General features: G+C 38.4%; 1 protein-coding gene across 1 annotated transcript in view; it reads right to left on the bottom strand.

Moving 5' to 3' along the window:
• The window catches only part of LOC124794887 (multicystatin), a 189,125-nt gene that overhangs the window by 32,322 nt on the left and 134,129 nt on the right, over positions 1-22,674 (bottom strand). Inside the window, exons 13-15 of the mRNA XM_047258583.1 lie at positions 7,578-7,682; positions 7,241-7,393; positions 2,158-2,262 (exon numbers count right to left, since the gene is read on the bottom strand). Of these exons, the coding sequence (XP_047114539.1) occupies positions 2,158-2,262; positions 7,241-7,393; positions 7,578-7,682 (363 nt within the window). The remainder of the gene's footprint in view (positions 1-2,157; positions 2,263-7,240; positions 7,394-7,577; positions 7,683-22,674) is intronic.

Raw genomic sequence — 22,674 nt, 5'->3', positions numbered from 1 at the left:
TTCTCCTTCCTCGTTCTAACAAACAATCTTGTCATCATCAATTCTGTAGCTATTCCTGTCATCGTCAAAATTTGTTCGCCGATTAACTTCACTAACCCTGCCCGAATCACAGGTTTAGTTATCCCGTGACTATTTTTCAGTTAGGCATTATTACGTGTCCGTACAACACGTTTTCTGCGTTACTTCCAGAATATAAATTAAGCGGCTGCTAGCCGGGGACTGTACAACTGGTCCTTACTAGTGTAGCGATCTGGCCAAAAATTTTCTGTTGAAATTTCATTTTCTTGGATACACTGATAAGATAATATGTAATCTTTCTCACCTGTTATTCCTGTCAGTCAGTAGCCTGAATCTATGGATTTCGCTAGTAACTGTAACAACGCAATCAATCACATAATCAGACAGTGATTGGCATTCATCCATTCGGCTTTACACTGCTCAGCTCGTATAGCCCCATCCCCTTTTGTCAGTGGAAAGTTTATTTCTAGATGCGACGAGGATTCTCCTGACAGAGACATCACATACACTATGCACACATTCAAAAATCAACTTACGATTATTCAGAAATCAAGTTGAAATGTGTTCAAAAATGTTCAAAAATCAACAGGGAAGAGTTTCAAAATCATATGAATAATCGATAGACAAACATGCGCTGGATGCTAGGCACTTTGTGAAACAAGTTTTTTTGGTCAGGAATATGAATTTTCCCGGTAGCATCTAGCTGCTTGCACAGCCAACAGCCACATTCCTGTAGCCAGAAGCGGGAGAATCTACTACACAAACACGACTCAACTGCACATGCGCAAGAGCCTGCTTGGATCTGCTAAAACGAATCTAATTTAAACAGTTGTGATTCTCACTCATCGGAGGCAATTTGTTGTTATGTAGCACTGCATAGTCTTCCTAAAGCCTTTGACACATTTTGTTGTTGGCACATGCTTGCATGAGCACTGTGTGTCGTTGTTGTATATAACGCATTTCCTTCACAATTTAAGTTTTTTTCTCTCGTTTATGTTTTATTGTTGAAGTATTATTCTGCAGTAGCGGGATACAGTAATATCCTTTGTTAGAGTATCGGTTCTTACCAGTCAAAATTGCAATACTTTAACTGAAAACTAAAACAATGGAAAATTCCCGGAATTATGAAAAATTCCCGGGTTTTTCCCAGTTTTCTCCCAGATGAAAAAATTCCCGGGTTTTTCCCAGATCTCCCAGTTGTCCCGGGCCGTATACACCCTGTGCATCTGTTAATCCAACTGGCATAAAGCAGACTACTCCCCAATTAGTGCAAACAGTGGCCTAAAAGGATCATTGCTACTTTCAGTGACACATGTGTCATTAGTTTGGGGCAGGAAACTCTTGTTCATTATGACAGGCTATGGTGACTTTAAAATGTCATAATGTTTTCACATTATTACACAGATGGCTCATAATAGTTGCCTACAGGTGACACCAGCTCATGGCTAGAACTGAATTACAATCTGTTGCAACCCAGAGGCAAAACTAACTGAAGTACTACACAACGCCTTCCTGGAGCCAATGGGGAGAACTTTTCAGCCCAGACTGTAATCAGCTGTCTCAGCACGGAAATTTTAGTCTACACATAACTAGAGTAAATTTTTGTGTATGTGGGGGAAGAATGGGGTGGGAAGCGGGGGGTTTGGAGTGACTTAATGAATTCTAACCCCTTGCCATGACCCACTTTTCCTTATTACTAATGGATCATTGTCCCCCTTAACTCAAAAGCTGCTATCACTCCCTGCTCAAACTGCACTATAATCTTCAAACAGTACTACTTTTCTGCCCCTCATTGCAAGGTGACACCTCATTCCACCACAGTCCACACTTGCCTGTACAATGATATGATAATGTTGTGATGACAGCAGACACGCACATTGCGGGCTACTACATCCTGAATTCAGTATCTGTATTTGTGCTCAACTAAATATGGCTGTGCAGTGGCCAGGTCACTCTACTATGCACCTGTTTCATGACTTATTTTCTACAAAAGAACTGTACACAGCATGGGTGGCCCACACAGAATATGGGGGAAGAATACCATTAAAAAGTCTCAGGGCTAGGAATTCACACAGGGCATACAGGAAACAGAGGTAGGGAACCTTATGTAAGTGTCTTAATTAATTGTGCCTGGCTTACCGATTTATCCTGCACCGTACACTGTGCAGTGGCAACATCGTTTCCTTTGGTACAGTTGCTCTGTCCAATTTCTAGTTCAAAATTATATAACCTTCCTGCAACAACCTGGAAATACAAATAATTTTTAATTACATAAGCATTGCTGAGTAATATCAAAAATTTTCACACAGTAGTCAGCAGTTTGTGATTGTGCTGAGAGAGATCAAAAGTCTGTTAATGACACTGGCACCACCTGTAAAAGCAGTTGATGTCCAAAATTTAACTTGACAATGTTGCTGATTAAATAATTTTGTGGGCATATAAGAGATTTACAGTAATAGAAATATGCTTGCACATATTGCAAACTGGGGTGGGATGGAAGAGAAGCAGTTACTTTCAGACTTATGGAAAAGAAATGTATGCAAAATGGGTGACCCACACGGAAGATTGGGGAAAGTACTTTAAAACATTCTGATGGCTAGGAATTCAAGCAGGGCAGACAGAAAACAGAGGAAGGAAACAGACTACAACTATTCATTCTGCAGACCCACAATGAGGAGACCCTCAAAGTGGAACATGTAGGAAAACAAAAATATATAATAAATGTTAAAAAAAAAAAAAAAAAAAAAAACATGTTAATATTTAGTCTAGATATCCTAAGGAAGATGATTGCCAAGGACACTGCAGTAGTGTGTAGTTTGTATGATACATTACATACACTCTCACTGTATTTGTAAATAGTGTTCTCAATACCATAACACTTTAGAAATCCAAACTGTAACTTTGACAATATGTTATTTGTAGTCAGTGTAAAGAAACTGTATAATATCTAAACTTCTCTAAAACTTTTGTCAGAACTAGGAAAAGTAAAACAGACTGGAAATTTCAGGATATTTATCCACTACAGAGGCCAAAAGATGTAAACGACAAATGCGGAGTTGCTATGGGGAAGAGAAAGCAGGCAAAATTCTGGATCAGCAGCGACATAAAATCCAGAAAGATGCCTCGAGGTCCCTGGATCATGAGAATCCATGTTTGAATTTCAGGGTATCATGACATGGCAAATAAACTAAAGACAAAACAGATCACAGCAGGGAAAAGGGGTAATCAATTATGATTCCATTACATTATTTATTTATTTTCAACTGGTGTCAGCTCATACAGTTTCCAAGCATGTAATCACCTGAATGTAAAAATCCTACATAAAAAGAAGTCAAGTGCTGACATGTATAAATATTTTGAAACAATCAGTTTAGTAAGTCATGGCTGCAAAATGCTGATACCAATTATTTGCTGGGGAATGGAAAAAGACGTAGAAGCCAACCTCTGGAGAGATCAGTTTGGGTTCTGGAGAAAAGTGAGAACAGGCAAGGCAGTAAGAGCCTTGTGACTCATCTTAGAATATATGCTGCAGAAAGGCAAACCAATGTTTGCAGCATTTGTAAAATTAGAGGAAGCTTTTGACAGTGTTGACTGGAATATACACTTTTAAATTCTGACGGTAACAGGGTTAAAATACTAGACTGCAGTTGTACTAGTCGAAGGACATGAAAGGCAGCAGTAGTTATTATTCAATTTGTACACTGAGCAAGCAGTAAAGGAAACCAAAAAGAAATTTGGAGTGAAGATTAAAGCTCCAGAAGAAGTGAAAACTATGACATTATAATCTAATGAGAACTGATAAAGGACTTAGAATACTGGTAGAAAGGAATGGATAGTGTCTTGAAAAGAGGTTATGAACAAAAGTAAAACAAAGGTAGAGTATAGTTGCATTAAATCAAGCGATGTCGAGAGAATTAAATTAGGAAATGAGACACTAAAACAGTTTGGCTTTCAAATATCTAACAATGACCAAAATAAAAAAAAGACATAAAAAACAGGTTGGTATGACAGGAAATGCATTTTTGAAGAAGAGAAATCTGCCAAATTAAAATATCATTTTGAATGTTAGGAACTCTTATCAGAAGATATTTGTTTGGCGTGTGGACTTGTATACAAATGAAACAATGATAAGCTGTTTGGAAAGTATGAGAATATAAGCTTTTGGAATGTAGTGCTACAGAAGAATGATGAAGCTTAGATAGGTACATCAGCTAGTAAATTAGGAGGTACTGAAGTGAACTGGTAAGTGAAGAGATCTATGCATAACTTTACTAAAATAATGGATCACTTGATAGGACACATCCATATGCAGCAAGGATCCTCAACTTGGTATTGGAGGAAAGTGGCATTTTGCCGTTACATCCTCTTATCTAATTCCTTATGATACTCAGCTTCCTCTTCACAATCTCTATACTGCATAGAATGAAAGAAGAGCCCTGAAAGCTGGCAGCACTGTTGCCAGCTTTCAACTCTCAAACACAAAAGGTTGCTTGTGATACGTTACTGAGCTGCAGTAATACAGAGAAATATACAAAATCACATTACATGGTCGGCAGTGGTAGGCACATGAAGCAGCTACACCACTTCAACTTTAAGGGCTGTTCTTTGTGTGTATAGACTATAACTACTCGTTGCATCATCTGTGGCTACATACCAAAGTGGGCACAAAAATGACTTACATATGCAGACTCAGTTATTGCAGGGATGAGATACCTGTTCTTGGGGTGGGGGTGGTGGTTGTGCTGGGCAAGTGGTGGCAAGAAAACACAACTCTGAAATATCTGGAGAAATTTTGAGGAAACTAGCTTCATGTGTATTATTACCTTGGGGAGGGGGGGAAGGGTATGTGGTGGTGGTGGTGGTGGTGGTGGTGGTGGTGGTGTTGTGTGTGTGTGTGTGTAATCTTTAGAACCACTTGGAGTGGGGAGTGAATTTAGGAAGGAAGTGATGAGTAACAACAAATGAAACAACTGATGTTAGTGTTAAATTCACAACTTCCAAGGTCCATAGGCTGACTGAAATCAGTTTCCATGACATTTCACCTGTGCGTAAGACTGGAATGAATAGCTAAGTACTGGGTTATCAGCTATTTGTCCATAAAGCTTCTTATGACAAAATGTCTTGATCTAAAAGAATACACTATGGTATTCCCAATCTTTTGCCTACATCTGTGTTTGGCTCTCACTTTCTGGAATAAGAACACAGCTCAGCTAACCTCAAACAGGTGCCAGGCTGAAGCAATCTTCAACCACACCTCAAAATAACTGTCAACTATCCCACTAGTATTACTGTCTCTGTGTTAACAAAGCTCTCACACTGTGACGAAGCACACTGGGATAAATTTAAATCTCCTCTTGTTTTGCCATCTGCCTCTTTAAATTCATTTTTTTTTCAATTTCAACTAATTACCATTAACATATGTGAATATAATCTGCATTTTCATAAAAGAGAAAGATTCGCTCTTAGTTTTAAAGAATATAACACCAGATCTAATTTTGTGCTTAGTTTTAGATATGTAATTGATTTTCAAATTTATTTCAACTATTCCTACTTAGTATCTTTTGTTATAGGGTGAAATCAGTAATTGTTTCATAACTTAAATTCTATTGTTGATGTATAAACAAATATAAATTCTGCACTAGTTATAAACATTTGGAAGACTAAACACTAGTATTCTTAAAGTATCTATTTGTCTCTAGTTGAAAACATGTTAGCAAAACCAGCCCTTCATTAATTCCAAAGCAATTAACAGTTTTGTCAAAAGTATTGTTTACATAACTATATTTGTGAATTTCATGATTTACACAAATAATTCGGCTTAACCCTTGTAGTAAAAGAAACTGTTAATAAGACGGAATTTTTTGATGTAGTCAGTTAATTTAATGAATTAATTTTTAATTGTAATTTCTGTAAATTTAACTTCGATCAATGTGTAGTTTCAGCACCTATTATTGTGATAATATTTAAGGGCCCAGACGAGGAAACTCTGTTGGTTAGATCAATAACAATGCATCCATGAAATAAGTGTTACACAATACGCCATGTGTAAAAACAATGACAGTGACTGTTTCCATACGTACGGTACCTTTCTATTCTTCAATAACTGTGAACTTCGTGGTTATGTTTTTACTGCTCGTAGATGCTCAACAGTTAACTATAGTAGCAGTACTTGGAGGTTCATCTGAAAACTATTATGAGGCTTATTGGAAGTTATAACAATAGTGCACTGGCCGAATAACTGCGTATTATCGGGGAGTTGCGAAAAGTGATAATAATAGACTGTGAAATGCAACTATGCATCTGTCAGCTACATCATTTACAGAATACACAACCCATTTTTCAACCAGTGTAGCAATGCAGTACGTCAATACCGAGGACAACAATCGAAGATATAAAAGAAGGTGGAACCGCTACAACACCTTGTCCTACTCTCAAATGTAACCTCTTAGCCACCATACGAAGACGTATTGTGTCAACCCTCCCTGAATAGATTCATCCGTCATCCTACATGGATCCCACATCACTCACCCACAAGCATTTCTTACAGCCACTAAGAATGTCAAACATAAAACTTTGCCTCACTATTTCTTCTCATATCATATGAAAACAATGAATTTGCGTTTACTGAATCATGTTACATCATGAATTTTCCAGCAAATATGAGTTTTAAAAATCTGATGCTTGACTGCACAAAAACCATGCCGAAGGGCCTCTGGAAACCCACTGACAGAAACAGATAGAAAAGATGTAATATGTGTCACATGTTCAAGTTAAATGTCTTAAACAGCAGAAATCTCTATGAAAAATCAAGATATCTGCCTATAAGTCACTTGTACAATGAATTAATATTTTTCATGTGAGTTTTAGAATTTTATAAGAAAGAATGAAGAAACGGTTATATTCTAGAGATAAATAATACTTAATGTGTTTGGGGCAGCGAAGAACTCAATAAGTGGAGAATTGAAAATCCAAGAAATATGAAACTATGTGACAGCTCAAGAACTTGACATTGCGGAAAAACTAGGAGCCAAAAGGAGTAACTGACCTCTCCACATAATGAGATCATAAGTAGACATTCAATTTTTGAAAATTACTTGTTTGTTTTTACAACGTTCTTTCACACTAGTTGGGCAAAATATTGTTCCACTAGCTGCAAAGTGCTTACACAGCTTGCAATTGCTTCATAATAGTAATAAATGTTACTAATAATAAATATTCTTACCTGTGTTTGGGCACTCACAATCTTAACCAAGACCAGCTTGGACTCTGAATCTTGTTGCTTATCAATTTCGCTTACTGCAAAAGCTGCAGCATTCTTGACACTATCATTTATCTCAGCATCTTGGAGACCTCCTGGAGGGACATCAGGTAGTACCTGTAATTTAAGGTTTGTTATGAAAAAGAGTAAAATGTGTGCAGACTGGAAAGAAAATTATCATGACATAATCTATTAAATCGGTAGACAGCTTGCAAAGTAATTAGGAGCAACTAAAACAAAAAGAAATAATTTCAACAGTAAAGAAGAGAGTAATCTTTTATTTATACTAATTAGTACTAACTGCTCGTCTCGTTCTGTCCAACTTGGAAGAGCACTGTATTTCCGTAATCTCACGCTTGTTTAGCCATGGCCTGTCCCATATCTTCACATCACAGACTTGGTTATTCTGAAATGACAAAGAAAACCAATGAAAACTTTCAACAGTCATATTCAACAGAGGGAAAGCCAAGGGTAGTTGTAACACTTGGCACAGGAAAATATTTGTTGGACTGGAAAGCCCCACTTTAGGTGCACTCTTGTTAACTGATTTGATGCTACCTGCTGCAACCTCCTCTTTCGTGCCAACCTCTTTACTTCAGATCAGCACTTACACCCATTGTCCTCAATTATTTGTTGGATATATTCCAATCTCTGTCTTTGGCTCCAGTATTTGCCCTTTATGGCTCCCTCTACTCCAATGGAAAATATTCCTTGATGTCTTGAAACATCCTCTAATCTTCTAGCCAATATGTTCCAGATATTCTATTCCTTATCTATTATTTTATGTAAGTGACTTACCCCTAAATATAACTTCCCATTTAGTTTTATTTGCAGACGATATTTGTACTCACTGAACGTGAAAACCATAGAACAAATCTCTTAAAGAGCCAATAATACCCTAAAAAGCTAAGAACACTAATCAAACTAACATAGTCTAAAAATCTAGTCAAAATCAAATCACTTTTAAATTATCTATAAAAACCAAGAATTAAGGGAAACAGATTCAAATAAATTTCAGGAACTATTTCTATAAAAAAATTATTATGTTCTTCACCCACAAATTACTTGGAAAACAAGTGAAATAGTCTTGCATTAACAATGACAATATTGTCCAAGTCATCCAATTATTCATTCTTATATGAAGTGACATTAAAAAAATTTTGAATTTGAGAAAAGCTAGAGTAGACTTGATAAGATAGTAACAGATTTGGCAACATAACTAGCACCACACTATCTGTAGTTTTTCCAACAGCCATTGGAAGGAGCATGCCGAAGGATTAACACAGCAATCAAGTTAGTGTTACAATTTTCATTTTCATTAACCCTTCTTTGACACTGCTTTAAAATTTTGTGAAAAATATTATTTTAGTGGTTTTCTTCCCAGGGAAATTAGAGTTTCTGATTGAAATGAAGTATCTATATAAATTTGTTTTAACAAATATAGGATTTAGCTCATCAGAAACAGAGCCTAAAGCATTACTTTATTTTTATGTAAATCAATATAAATACACCTGTTTACACTTTATAAAATGAACCTACCAAATCTGTTTGAAAATCTTCCCCTTTGGTGTCCTTGCCAAACTGATGTACATCAGATGAGATGTTCAACATCAAAAGTCAGAGTGACCCGTGACTCCACCGTAAGCAGCACATCTATTGCCTAAATTGGGCAGTGCCCCTGGAGACTTAACATTCTTGGTTTGACACCATGGACTCTGAAGCCAGCTGCATGTTAACAACTGCCCGCATTCTTATTTACTTGGCTTATACGTGCTCAGATAAGTTTTGTGAATTCTTTGCATTGTTACACTCATATTGTTCTGTGTTTGGACCTGATAGTGCCTTTGGACACATCTTGCTAGTTAGGTACACACATTATTTTTCTCATGAGCTCCACATGTCATAATACTTCATGCTTGTCTCAAGTGTTTTTTGTTATGTTATGTTATGTTATGTGGTTTATTCATCTCATTACATACAATTTTCAAATCATTTGATTTGATGTACAGGAGACATGTCAAGGTTTACAAAAGAAACTTTTTTCACTTTTTTAAGAGAACTACAAAAGTTTACATTATATTTTACATTTCTAAGTTACAGCTACACATGTACATAAAATAATAAATGTATTACAATCCCTGTGTTCAGGTTGTGAAGCTGTCCTCAATGAATTCATCGACAGAATAATAACACTTTTCCACCAGGAGAGTAAAGAGCAATCTTTTCAGTGAACCAATCTCCATTTTAAATATATTACTGCCTTTTATTTTATTGAAAATTTTTAACCCCATATACTCTGGCGTTTGGGCATAAAGTTTTAAACGATGTGTTGGAAGTTTGAAGTTATCTCTGTGGCGAGTGCTGTAGTTGTGGTCAAAACGGAAATTGTCTAGTGTATGTTGATTTCTATATAGGAACACCACCATCTCATATATGTAAAGTGAGGGGATAGATAGTACTTTTAAATTTTTTAACAGTGGTCGACAGGATTCCCGTTTTTTTGCAACACACATGTTTCTAATTACTTTCTTTTGTAATACTAGGAGCCTAGTGACATTTGCTGAATTTCCCCAGAAGATTATGCCATAACGAATAACTGACTCAAAGTAGCAGTGATAAACTATCTTTCTGGTATCTATGTTTGTGGCACCTGACAAAATACACATTGCAAATGCTAAGTTGTTCAGTTGATTTGCTAAGTAATCTATGTGTACCTTCCAATTTAAATTTTTGTCAAGATTTAGGCCTAAGAACTTCACGTGGTTTGCTTCTGTGATATCCTGATCATTGCAAGTTATCTTTATTTCACTCCTTTCTACTGATTTAGCTTCAAATTGCATCATTTTGGTTTTAGTTACATTTAGTTTTAGTCCATTTTGATAGAACCAAGATTCAAGTTTTTCTAAAGTGTTTTTGGCTTTTTCTGGAATATTTTCAGATACCTCATTTTCAATTAGAACTGATGTATCATCAGCAAATAAGACTGAATGAACATCAATAGCAAGTGGTAGGTCATTTACGTAAAAAAGAAACAGATAGGGACCCAATATCGAACCTTGTGGGACTCCTTGGGGAACTGTTTTCCAGTCTGATGAATAATTGGTTCCATTTGAAGTTAAAATTACTCTTTGTTTCCTACCTGACAGGTAAGAGCTAAACCATTTTAAAGCAGTGTCTCTGATTCCATACATCTGTAATTTGTGGAGGAGTAATGCATGGTTCACTGAATCAAAAGCTTTAGTCAGATCACAGAATATACCTGTGACCTTTCTACCTTTATCTAACGTGGAGCATATTTTTTGGATAAACTCATTTATAGCATTCGCAGTGCTTTTACCCTGTTGGAATCCGAACTGGTTTTTAAAAATTATATCATTTACAGTAAGAAAGTTATTAATTTGTTTTGCTGCAATCTTTTCAAACACTTTAGAGAAGACCGGCAAGAGAGAGATAGGGCGGTAATTCCCCATATCTTCTGTCGATCCTTTCTTGAATAGAGGTTTGATCTCACCATATTTCAATACCTCTGGAAAGCATCCCTGTGCATAAGATTGATTTATAATAGTTGACAGTGGTTGGGAAATAATATCATACACATACTTGATTACAGATGTTGTTATTTCATCCCACCCATGTGAGGTTTTGTTTTTTAGAGACAATATTTCCTTTTCCACATCCCTTTGGGTTATTTTTTCAAATTGTTTAAAAGATGTGTTCTGGCTGTTTTCCAAATTTGTGATGCCCTGATAGAATGTCATATCCACATCCGATCTTACTACGTTTAGGAAGAATTCATTGAAACAACTTGACATCTGAACAGGGTTTACTATAATTTCATTTTCATGTCTAATTTTCAAAATCTCATGAATTTTTACTTTGGCTCCTAGTTCAGACTGAACAACTGACCACACTGCTTTTGTCTTATTTCTGTGTTCTCGTATGAATTTATTATTTGCCATTTTTTTAGCTGCCGCTACAACTTTCCTAAATACAGCTTTATACTGTTTGACATAAATGACAAAATCTGAATTTCTGTTTGATTTTAACTCATTGTGGAGCTCTCTCTTTCTGGCACTAGAGATCTTTATTCCTGTTGTAATCCATTTGAGTTTACCATTAACCTTCTTTTGCTTATATCTACGAGGAAATGATTCATTAAATACCTCTAAGAAACAATTTAAGAATTTGTCATAGTTAATCGAGCTTGGACTATTGTAGTCTACAGGCCAGCTTATTATACCTAATTTACTCCGGAATAAATCCATTTTACTTTTACTGAGATCCCTTTTTATACACACTTCTGGAGACTTTAGGTTATTTGCTTTTGGGAGCTCAATAAACAGAGCTGAGTGATCTGAAATACCCAAGTCTAAGCAGTATTTGTGCTTATTTCCACTGTCAAATATGTAGTTAGTAATAATATTATCAATGCAGGTCACTGATCTGCTGTTTTCCCTAGGGCCTTCAGAAAAATTTAGCTTGAAACCAGATTTCTGAATTAAGTCACGAAATTTTGTGGAATCATTGCTTTCAACTAAGACATTTAAGTTGAAGTCTGCTGCTATAACAACTTTTTTCTTACTTTCTTTCTGGAGTTTTTCCAGGAGGCATTCGAATTTGGTTAAAAACACTTTTGTTACCGCACATCCAGGAATTCTGTAGATTGCTATAACCAATGTATTCAGATCACTCAGCTCTACAGAGCAACTTTCAAACACGCTCTCTTCATTTAAATAATTAAAACTATCTCTTACTGTATAACTTATGGAAGAATTGACAAGAATGCAGGAGCCTCCACGAGATTTGCTTATTCTACAAAAGTTAGCAGCTACCTTAAAATTATTAATACTATTTAGTACTTTTATACTATCTTCTGTTAACCAGTGTTCATTTAGGCAGATTATTTTAATATTTACGGATTCTGAAAGCAGAATTTTTAGTTCGTCGATTTTTGAGAATTTACGATTTGGTAGTTCTGCCCCTAAGCCATTTATATTCAAGTGCATCAATAGATCATTTTTTCTTTTAGTTATTTCGCGTGCATCCTTTGTTTGGTACCTAAACTTTTTATTTTCAGTTTGAATTTTTTCTTTGTCACCCCTATCACAATGAATTAGTTTCCCTTGCTTCTTAGGACTTTACACACGTCTATGAACATTTTACTAAGGTTCACAGAGCCTAATCTATTCAAGTGTAGGCCGTCTTTTCCCAGACACTTGCAGTTTAAGAATTTGTTTGGGTCAATGAATACTGCACCGAGTCTGTTGCACTGTTCCCTAATGCCGGTATTTACCCTGTTGATGTAAGTATCACTTACCGATCTTCGATGAATGATTCCACTAATTACCAGCCTGGCTGTAGGGTATACAGTTTTCGCCGATCTAATCAGATTCCGCGTTTCATTCACGATTTCTTCCTCACTGTTACTGCGGATGGAGTTTGTGCCCACGTGGATTAAGACACCTCTGTAATCGTCGGTACTTAAAGTTTTGTTACCAGTTTCGCCCGTGTTTCTTTTCGTGGACAATACATTCTTAAAGTGTTTGTTGAGCTGATGCGATCGGATTCCAGGTCGAACATCGACCTTGCAGTCCGGCACAATAACATTTTTTAATATAGAATCACCTATTAACAGAAAATCGTTTTTGTCATCTTCTTTGTTCGTTGCACTTTTACGTTTGCCCTTCTTATTATAGGAAACTGTTTTCCATTTATACTTATCACTTGTTTCACTGACAGAGTTCTCTGATGTATTATTTGCCGTATTACACAAATGCGGATGTTTGCCACTTTGTTCAGTAATGGGTTGATTTCTACACACGCAGGATTTTCTTTCAATAACCAGTTCAGAATTTTGTTGTTTCAATGCTAAAATTTCCGCCTTCAGCGCTTCAATGTCACTTTGAAGCAATTTAATAATTTCTTCTTTTGAGTTCACGGTACTTACGAGTTCGGCCGTCTCCATACGCAAACAATGTGGACACGACCATGGAAACTCGTCTTTTATGAGTTTTAAATTCACTTTCGCGCATTTTTCATGAAACCAGTAGTTACACTTCACACAAAAGATGCCTTTCATGACGCGTTTCGAACATTCCCTACACGATGAACTATTTAATTTAACCTTTTTTGAGGACTGAGATGTGTCACAACACTCTTCTATCGGCGCCATCTTTGCATTTGTGGTTGCAATCATCTCGCTACAGGAGATATAATAGCTGGTGATGAGAACTCGCTCTTGATGTTAGTGTTGTATATTGTTGCCATCGCTGACAGCATATTTGGAGTGTGGGAGGCAAGAAATGCAGCTGCAGGAGGAGCAGTTCAAACAACAGCAGCAGAACAGTTGCAACAACAGCATGAGCAAATGCAGGAACCCATCCTTTTGCTGTCCCATAGCCAGCGACACACGTACAGGCGGCACAGCCTGAACCACCATCAATGGCCCCATTTGCTGGTTTTGATGAGATCCCAGAAATGTGGGAAAATTATTTACGCTATAATGCCAGGTAAGGTGAATCACAGCCAGTGCATCAGAGCATTTTGTTGCTGTCAATTAGCAATAGTTTGTAAGAGGTGGTACAGAAATAACAGAGCACTTGCAGACCATGAAAAAACAGGATTTTTAGAGTTGCGTACATTACTAATGCACTACTACAGTCAGCAAATGCATGTATCAGCTGCCCACTTGCAGTTCAATCAACATCGCAAGTGTCCCGCCCAGTTGTATGAGGAGTGGATAGCCAACTTACATAGGGTTAGCATGTAGATGTACACTGGGGTGACGGAAGTCATGGGGTAGCTCCAATACTGTCTCAGGCCTCCTTTTTCCTGGTGTAGAGCAGCAACTCAACATGGCATGGACTCAACAAGTCACTGGAAGTCCATTGCAGAAATACTGAGCCATGCTGCCTCTGTAGCTGTCCATAATTGCTAAGGTGTTGCATATGCAAGATTTTGTGCATGAACTGACCTCTCCATTATGTCCCACAATATTTTGATTGGATTCCTGTTGGGTGATCTGTGTGGACAAACCATTCACTTGAATTGTCCGGAACGTTCTTCAGACTAGTCATGAACAATTGTTGTGAGGAGACATGACATCATTGTTTGGGAACATGAAGTTCGTGAATGGCTGCAAATATCCCCAAGTAGCTGAACATAACCAGTTCCATTCAGTTGGAACAGAGGACCCAGTCCATTCCATGTAAACACAGACCACACCATAATGGAGCCACCACCAGCTTGCACAATGCCTTGTTGACAACTTCTTGGAGTCTGCACCATACTTCAACCCTACCATCAGCTCTTACCAACTGAAACTTTGACTCCCCTGACCAGGCCATGCTTTTCCAGTTGTCTATGGTCCAACTGATATTGTCACAAGCCCAGGAGAGGTGCTGCAGTTAATGTCGTGCCATTAGCACAGGCGTTTGCATCAGCTGTCTGCTGCCACAGCCCATTAATGCCAAATTTGGCCACACTGTCCTAACAGATTCATTCGTCATATGTTACACATTGATTTCTCCAGTTATATCGTGCATTGTTCCTTGTCCGTTAGCACTGACAACTCTATGTAAATGCCATGCTCTCAGTCATTAAGTGAAGGTCGTCGGCCACTGCATTGTCCGTAACACCTGAAATTTGGTGTTTTCGGCACACTCTTGACACTAGGGATCACAGAATACTGAATTCCCTAACGAATTCCAAAATGGAATGAACCGTGTGTGTAGCTCCAGCTTGCATTCCATGTTCAAAGTCTGTTAATTCCTGTCGTGTGGACAGTTCCATCAGTGCACAGCCCTTTTGTACCTTATGTACAAGATACTACTGTTATCTGTACATGGGCATACTGCTATCCCATTACTTTTGACACCTCAGTGTAACTGAGTGTAAGCAATGCAGCGTGTCCTATGTAGCTCCCTCCTAACTTGCAATGTACTGTTACAGGTGGCGGCAAACAGAGCGTTACAGACTAAAGTGACAACACTTTCAGATCAAACATTAGATGATGTAGCATAAATTGCATAATTGGAGGAGTTAATTTCTGTAGTCAAAATGCATTTCTGGGCAATTTGCAGGTGGCAGGTGACATGTCACTCCAGCAGGATTGGTCCCCATTGGCAACTACTCATATTTTAGCAACCAAGTTGTCGAGTTGGTTGGTCGAGCTTGGTAACAGAATGGGTTCTCTGGTGTCCTGGCACCAGTCTGCTACAGAGGTAGGGGTCACACCAGATTGCAGTCAGTTTCTGCTGCATTCAGTCAATCATGCCGTTCACAGCAGCACAGAGCTCTGTTGTTCCATGGTGCTGGACTCTCACTCACAAGCACAACAGTCTTGCCCTGATTGCTGGTCACTACATGAGAGGAGGTAATGCCCTTTCTTTGGCCCTTATCAAGCCTGCCGTATTCCACAACATTTAGCAGCTGTTTGTAGTAAATGATAGTGAACAGTGGCACAGGACAACTTTCCCATGTTCACAATCGAGCCCCCATGTATGTCAGTGGGCCCACAGTTGCACTGCATCATGGTAGACTTGATGATAGCTGGGTGTTGTACAAAGTTTGAATAAGGCACAGGGGACTCAGCTATTTTGATCACCTTTCAGTGTTCTCAGTACCACACAGTATTTTACAGTAGGTAGCTGATTCCCTTGCACAGACAGATACCAGTCATGGCCCAGTCGAAATCGTGGAGCACCAGATCATATTTTTGGTTGTAAATTCACTGTTTACAGAAAATATTTTTGGACTTGGTGCTCTGGATTCAAATTGGTAGATGAAGTTAACTTCATTTCTCAGGTTGTACAATTTTTGAACGTCAAGCATTGCTGCAGTCATTTAATCAACTTTTCTGTAAGGATCTGGGTAGAGCTATCAAATCTGAAGCCCAAATAACTCTGAAACCATCAACAGTTCCAAGTTCTGTCTCACCCACCCCATTGAGTTTGCTATGGAAGACGAAGTGAAAGTAGAACTCGACAGATGGCAGATTCTTGGGGTGGTGTCACCAGTGTCATCAAGCCAATGGGCTAGCCCCACCCCAGAAACCAAACAGTGATATTAGACTTTGTGGTGATTTCAAGCACACGGCCAATGCACAAAGTGAAATAGAAGATTATCCCATAATGCATCGCAAGGAATTGCTGGATAAATTGGCTGGCAGTCAGTATATCTCCAAAACTGATCTCAGAGATGCATACTTGCAGCTGCCACTGGATCCCAATTGTTGACAGATATTAATACTGAGTATTCCTCTCTGGATATACCAGTTCAACCATTTGCCATTCTGGGTAACTTAAGCTCCAGAGTTGTGCTGCATCGTCTATTTGAATGACTTCTGGGTTACTGGCTCCATGAGACAATAGTATTTACAAAATTTGCAGGTGGTTTTCCAGTGACTGTTAGACGATGTGCTCCATTGCAAGCTTGAGAAGTGTGGTTTTTTTCCTAGAGTACAATACTTGTGGTCCATGTCATACCAATGGCAGACCATATTGCACTCACAGGAAATTTGCCTTTTCATATTAATATTGGGAAGTTACAGTTACTTTTAAGGAAGGTAGATTACTGCACAAAATTCAATCTACAGGTTGCTCACTTTTGTCATTTGTTGAATCAGCTTCAGAAGAAAGAAGGAAGGTTTGTGTGGTTTGAGGTGTGTCAGTCGGCATTCCAGACATTGAAACATCATCTCTTCTTCACTCCGTGTTTGACCACGTTCATCCTCGGTAAGCCTTTGACTCTGGAGAACAACGCATCTCAATACAGCATTGGTGCCATGCTGTCTCTTAGAAATCCAAATGGATTCACATTTGCCTCTAAGACCTTGTAAGCAGCACAGAGCAATTATCGTTAAATTGAGAAGGAGGTACTAACGATTATAAATTGAGTAAAAAAGATCCATGTTTTCTTGTACGGCAATAATCTTGCTTTCATAGTCAATGACAGTTGGAAATATTCTACGCTCTCCTTGGCAAACAACTGTCTCAAGTTAAGCAAATCTTTCTACTCATTCATGTAATAAAGTGAACTAATATTTCATCTGTTGCAGTTAAAAATGAAACTTCTCCCAGAGCACTCAAAGAACCCACAGTAGTGTCTAGACAATGTTATCTTGGCTGGAATTTTGAATTGAATTGAATAGATGCAGTTATCTGTTGTGACACACTGTCTGGAAAACACTGCACAAATATTCAGCTAGACATTAATAAGATTTCACAGTGGTGCAAAAGCTGACAACTTCAGAAATGTAAAACTGTACAATTCACAAAACAAAAAAGATAGTATCCTATGACTTACTACTGTATCAATGACTCCCAACTGGAATCTATAAACTACTGTAAATATCTGGATGTAATACTTTATAGAGCTATGACATGGAACAATCATATAGTCTCAATCATAGCTAAAGCAGGTGGCAAACATTGATGCATTTGCCGAATATTGGAGAAATGCAATCAGTCTACACAGGAGATTACTTCCAAATCACTCATGCGACCCATCCTAGAATATTGCTCAAGAGTTTGGGAGCCGTACCGAACAAGACTATCAGGAAATATTGAATGTATACAGGAAGGGCAGTGTAAATGGTCACATGTTTGTTTGACCCATGTGAGAGTGTTGCAGAGATACTGAAAAACCTGACCCTGCAGACACTTTAAGATAGACACAAACTGTTCTGAGAAAGGTGGTTGTTGTTGTGGTCTTCAGTCCTGAGACTGGTTTGATGCAGCTCTCCATGCTACTCTATCCTGTGCAAGCTTTTTCATCTCCCAGTACCTACTGCAACCTACATCCTTCTGAATCTGCTTAGTGTATTCATCTCTTGGTCTCCCTCTACGATTTTTACCCTCCACGCTGCCCTCCAATACTAAATTGGTGATCCCTTGATGCCTCAGAACATGTCCTACCAACCGATCCCTTCTTCAGGTCAAGTTGTGCCACAAACTTCTCCTCTCCCCAATCCTATTCAATACTTCCTCATTAGTTATGTGATCTACCCATCTAATCTTCAGCATTCTTCTGTAGCACCACATTTCGAAAGCTTCTATTCTCTTTTTGTCCAAACTATTTATCGTCCATGTTTCACTTCCATACATACATAGCTACACTCCATACAAATACTTTCAGAAATGACTTCCTGACACTTAAATCAATACTGGATGTTAACAAATTTCTCTTCTTCAGAAATGCTTTCCTTGCCATTGCCAGTCTACATTTTATATCCTCTCTACTTCGACCATCATCAGTTATTTTGCTCCCCAAATAGCAAAACTCCTTTACTACTTTAAGTGCCTCATTTCCTAATCTAATTCCCTCAGCATCACCCGACTTAATTAGACTACATTCCATTATCCTTGTTTTGCTTTTGTTGATGTTCATTTTATATCCTCCTTTCAAGACACTGTCCAGTCCATTCAACTGCTCTTCCAAGTCCTTTGCTGTCTCTGACAGAATTACAATGTCATCGGCGAACCTCAAAGTTTTTATTTCTTCTCCATGAATTTTAATACCTACTCCGAATTTTTCTTTTGTTTCCTTTACTGCTTGCTCAATATACAGATTAAACAACATCGGGGAGAGGCTACAGCCCTGTCTTACTCCCTTCCCAACCACTGCTTCCCTTTCATGTCCCTCGACTCTTATAACTGCCATCTGGTTTCTGTACAAATTGTAAATAGCCTTTCGCTCCCTGTATTTTACCCCTGCCACCTTTAGAATTTGAAAGAGAGTATCCCAGTCAACATTGTCAAAAGCTTTCTCTAAGTCTACAAATGCTAGAAACGTAGGTTTGCCTTTCCTTAATCTTTCTTCTAAGGTAAGTCGTAAGGTCAGTATTGCCTCACGTGTTCCAGTGTTTCTACGGAATCCAAACTGATCTTCCCCGAGGTTGGCTTCTACTAGATACTAACAAAAATTCAAAAAACAGCTTACAATTATGAATCTAGGAATATACTATAATCCCCTATGTATCACTCACATTGCGATCATAAGGACAAGATTAAATTAATTACAGCAGGCACAGATGCAATTACAGAATCTTTCTTCCTGCGCTCTGTACTTAAATGGAATGGTAAGAAGCATTAACAACTGGTTCAATGGAAGTACCCTCTGCTATGCCCTTCACAGTGGTTGCAGAGTTTGAATGTAGATGTACATAGTCAATGGATAAGTGTAAATGGATTAGGGGTCTTAGCTCTTATACAATGGCTAAGAAAACGAAATTTGATTGAGAGCAATTTGGGGCATTTGTGACCATGGAAGTTATTGGAAACATTTACTGTATTAGACCAACAACTTGTAGACACTTTTAGCCAGTTATGTCAATCATCACAGTTGCTGTTTTAATCCTGTACCTTATACCAAGCATTCATGTAACTTAAAAAGAAGACTGTCTGGTATGAAGTGTTGTATTAACTGGTTTTCGACACATTATATAAGGAGTGGCTAATAACATACTCTTTTTAATTTGTTTTTTTAATATATTGGTTTCTCACTTTCCTGCCCAATGTCTGTCATCAACCTGTTACAGACATTTGCACCAGAATACAAAACTTCATTCTAAGCCCTAGAAAGGGCCTTATAGTCTGTAAGTAAACAGCATGAAATGGACAGGAAAGGAAACTATTCCCTAAGTGAAGTTAAGTATGATGTGCTAACATATATGCAAAAAAGTAACCAGTACTTTGTAGAGTCAATTGTTTTGATACAGTAGCCAATACTATGTTTACAGAGAGCCCTAATATATGAATCATGAAACAGCTCATCAAATTGTTATAATGTAATTGGATTGATAAAAAATCTACTCACAAAGTGGTGGCAGAACACACACATAAAAGAAGATTATAATTAGGCAAGCTTTCGGAGCCAGTGGCTCCTTCTTCAGGCAAAAGGATTGAAGGGGAAGGAAGTGGGGTGAAGGAAAAGGACTGGAGAGGTCTAGGGAAACGGGTAGATTTCAGAAAAAACAACCACAACTGCAGGTCAGGGGAGACCTACCAGTTGGGATGAGATGGAAAGACTGGTTGCTGGGGGTTGCATCGAATGAGATTTAAAATCCCGAGAGGTTAAAGGTGGAAGACAGGGTAAGACAGAGATTACTGCTAAAACATCGTGTACAAGTTAATAAGAGTGAAAAGCTAAGTGCACTGCATGTAACAGAGATGGGAAGAGGATGGCAGAAATAGACAGGTAAGAAAATGAAAGACATAGAAAACTAAAACAGAGTGAAGAAAGGAGTAGTTACTGTGAAGAAATGCTGAGATGGAAGAAATTAACATAAATTAAGGCCAGGTGGGTGGCAAACACCAAGGATATGTTGTAGTGCTACTTCCCGCCTGTGGAGTTTTGAGAAACTCTTGTCTAGGGGAAGAATCCAGATTCCGTGTGTGGTGAAACAGGCACTGAGGTCACAATTGTCATGTTTTACAGCATGCTCTGCAGCAGGATATTGTGTGTTGCCAAGCTGGTATATGACATGTCATTTCAAAGCTGGCTCTCCCCTTGATAGTATATGTTTTGCCAGTTACAGGACTGGAATTGGTGATGGAAGGAGCGTGCATAGGGCAAATCTTGCAGTGGGGATGGTCACAGGGGTAGGGGCCATAGGGCAGGGAGATGGGTGCAGAAGGAGCATAGCGTCTGACAGGAATATTGTGGAGATTGGGAGAGTGACAAAAAGCCATTCTAGGTGTGCTGGGCAAAATGATCACATTTCAAAAAATGATTTTAGGAAGTAATGGCCTTGTCTAAGTAGCTGATTAAGGAATTCCAGGCCAGGATAATACTGAGTGACCAGTAATGTCCTCTGAAGTTGTTTTTTGGAGGGATCAGCAATGCCAGGACTGGATGTGATGGCCCAGGAAATGTGCTTATGAACTAGGCTGGTGGGGTAATTACACCGAGTGAAGGGTGAGGTGAGAATAGTGGTGTATTGATGTAAAGAGTCTGCATCTGAACAAATACATTTGCCTCAAATGCCAAGGCTGTGTGGGAGGGAACATTTGACATGGAAAGGATGGCAACTCTCAAAATTTCAGTATCATTCTTTGTTAGTCAGTTGTATGTGGACAGAAGTGTGATTGACTTTTACTGCTGTATCCTACATTACTTTAATTGCCAAGCTAAGTAGCTTACATTTTATTACATGACTTTTTTTCTGTTCACACAGTTTTTAAAATTTTGTCTTTTTTCACAGCTTTCCCAACCAATTTAATTCCAATTTTTTTTGTATGATATACATCATTTTTATGGTGAGCAATTCTCACCCACTCATTACCTCTTGTTAACCGTTGTCAGTTGTCATCATTTTTGCATGAATTTGTCTGATTTTTTTCAGAATGTTTTCCTTGTTTTTCTTCTGTTTTACTATCATTTATCTGCCTTCTGCTTATCTTTTTTGCCACTCCCATGATTTTTGACGCCCTTACTGTCCTGTTTTGCCTTGATGAATCCCATCACATATTACATCCGTTCTCTTTGGAAACATGCTGAGGTCCCCCATTCTGTTTCTTGAAATCTGCTTTGTTCCTTGGAGTTACTCCAAAAGGCCTAACATTGAAAGTTCCTGTTTCTGGATGTAATCCTATTCTACTCCAGGCTCTTTTACAGTTTCAAATACAGCAATATCTTGTTCCTACCCAGCTAATCTGTGACCTATGTGCCTCATCGGCCAATTTCCACTCCACCACACTTCTCTCCTTCTACAAAATCCTGCAGTTATCTGCCCCTCATGTTTCCTTGGATGGTATCAGCCACCAAGCCAACTTCAAACTGCAACACCACCAACACAAGACTTCACCTCAAAAAGCTATCCCACCTTCTCTGAAACTACTTGAACAGTGGCTTTCCCTTCCTGTCCCTCTACAGTTCCCTAAACAGTGACACCATCAATCACCACTCATCTCCTACAAACTAAGCTTGGCCAATCTCCTTACCATCCCAAAACCTTCACCACTGCCTCCCAGACCAATAATAACTCACACTTACAAGAACCAGTCACAACAGTACAGTGTCCTCGACCTCTCATCTAAAGCACTCTCCCCTTCTGAATTATCTGTATTATCCGCGGGTCTCACTTTCAGCGCTAAACCTACATTTGATCATGCTGCATTGGTGAAGGACCTGCTTTCCTTCACATGTAATGTCACCTGGAAATATTACTTTGCAACCCTATCCCGAAACCTTTCCAACACAGGGTGTATACGCGAACAAGGAAAAAAAATTCCCGGATTTCTCCCGAATTTCCCAGTTAAAAATACACTATCTCCCGGGTGGAAATATAGCTTTTCCCTGTTAATTGACAGTATATTTTCTCTCGGAACTGTATAACTTATCAATCCTTTGAATGGTTATGGTTTTATACATGGGCGTAGAATTCTCCGGCGCTTTAG

Source organism: Schistocerca piceifrons, chromosome 4 (assembly GCF_021461385.2).
Source record: "Schistocerca piceifrons isolate TAMUIC-IGC-003096 chromosome 4, iqSchPice1.1, whole genome shotgun sequence".
NCBI classification, from domain to species: domain Eukaryota; kingdom Metazoa; phylum Arthropoda; class Insecta; order Orthoptera; family Acrididae; genus Schistocerca; species Schistocerca piceifrons.
This window is presented reverse-complemented; position numbering and strand designations above follow the sequence as displayed.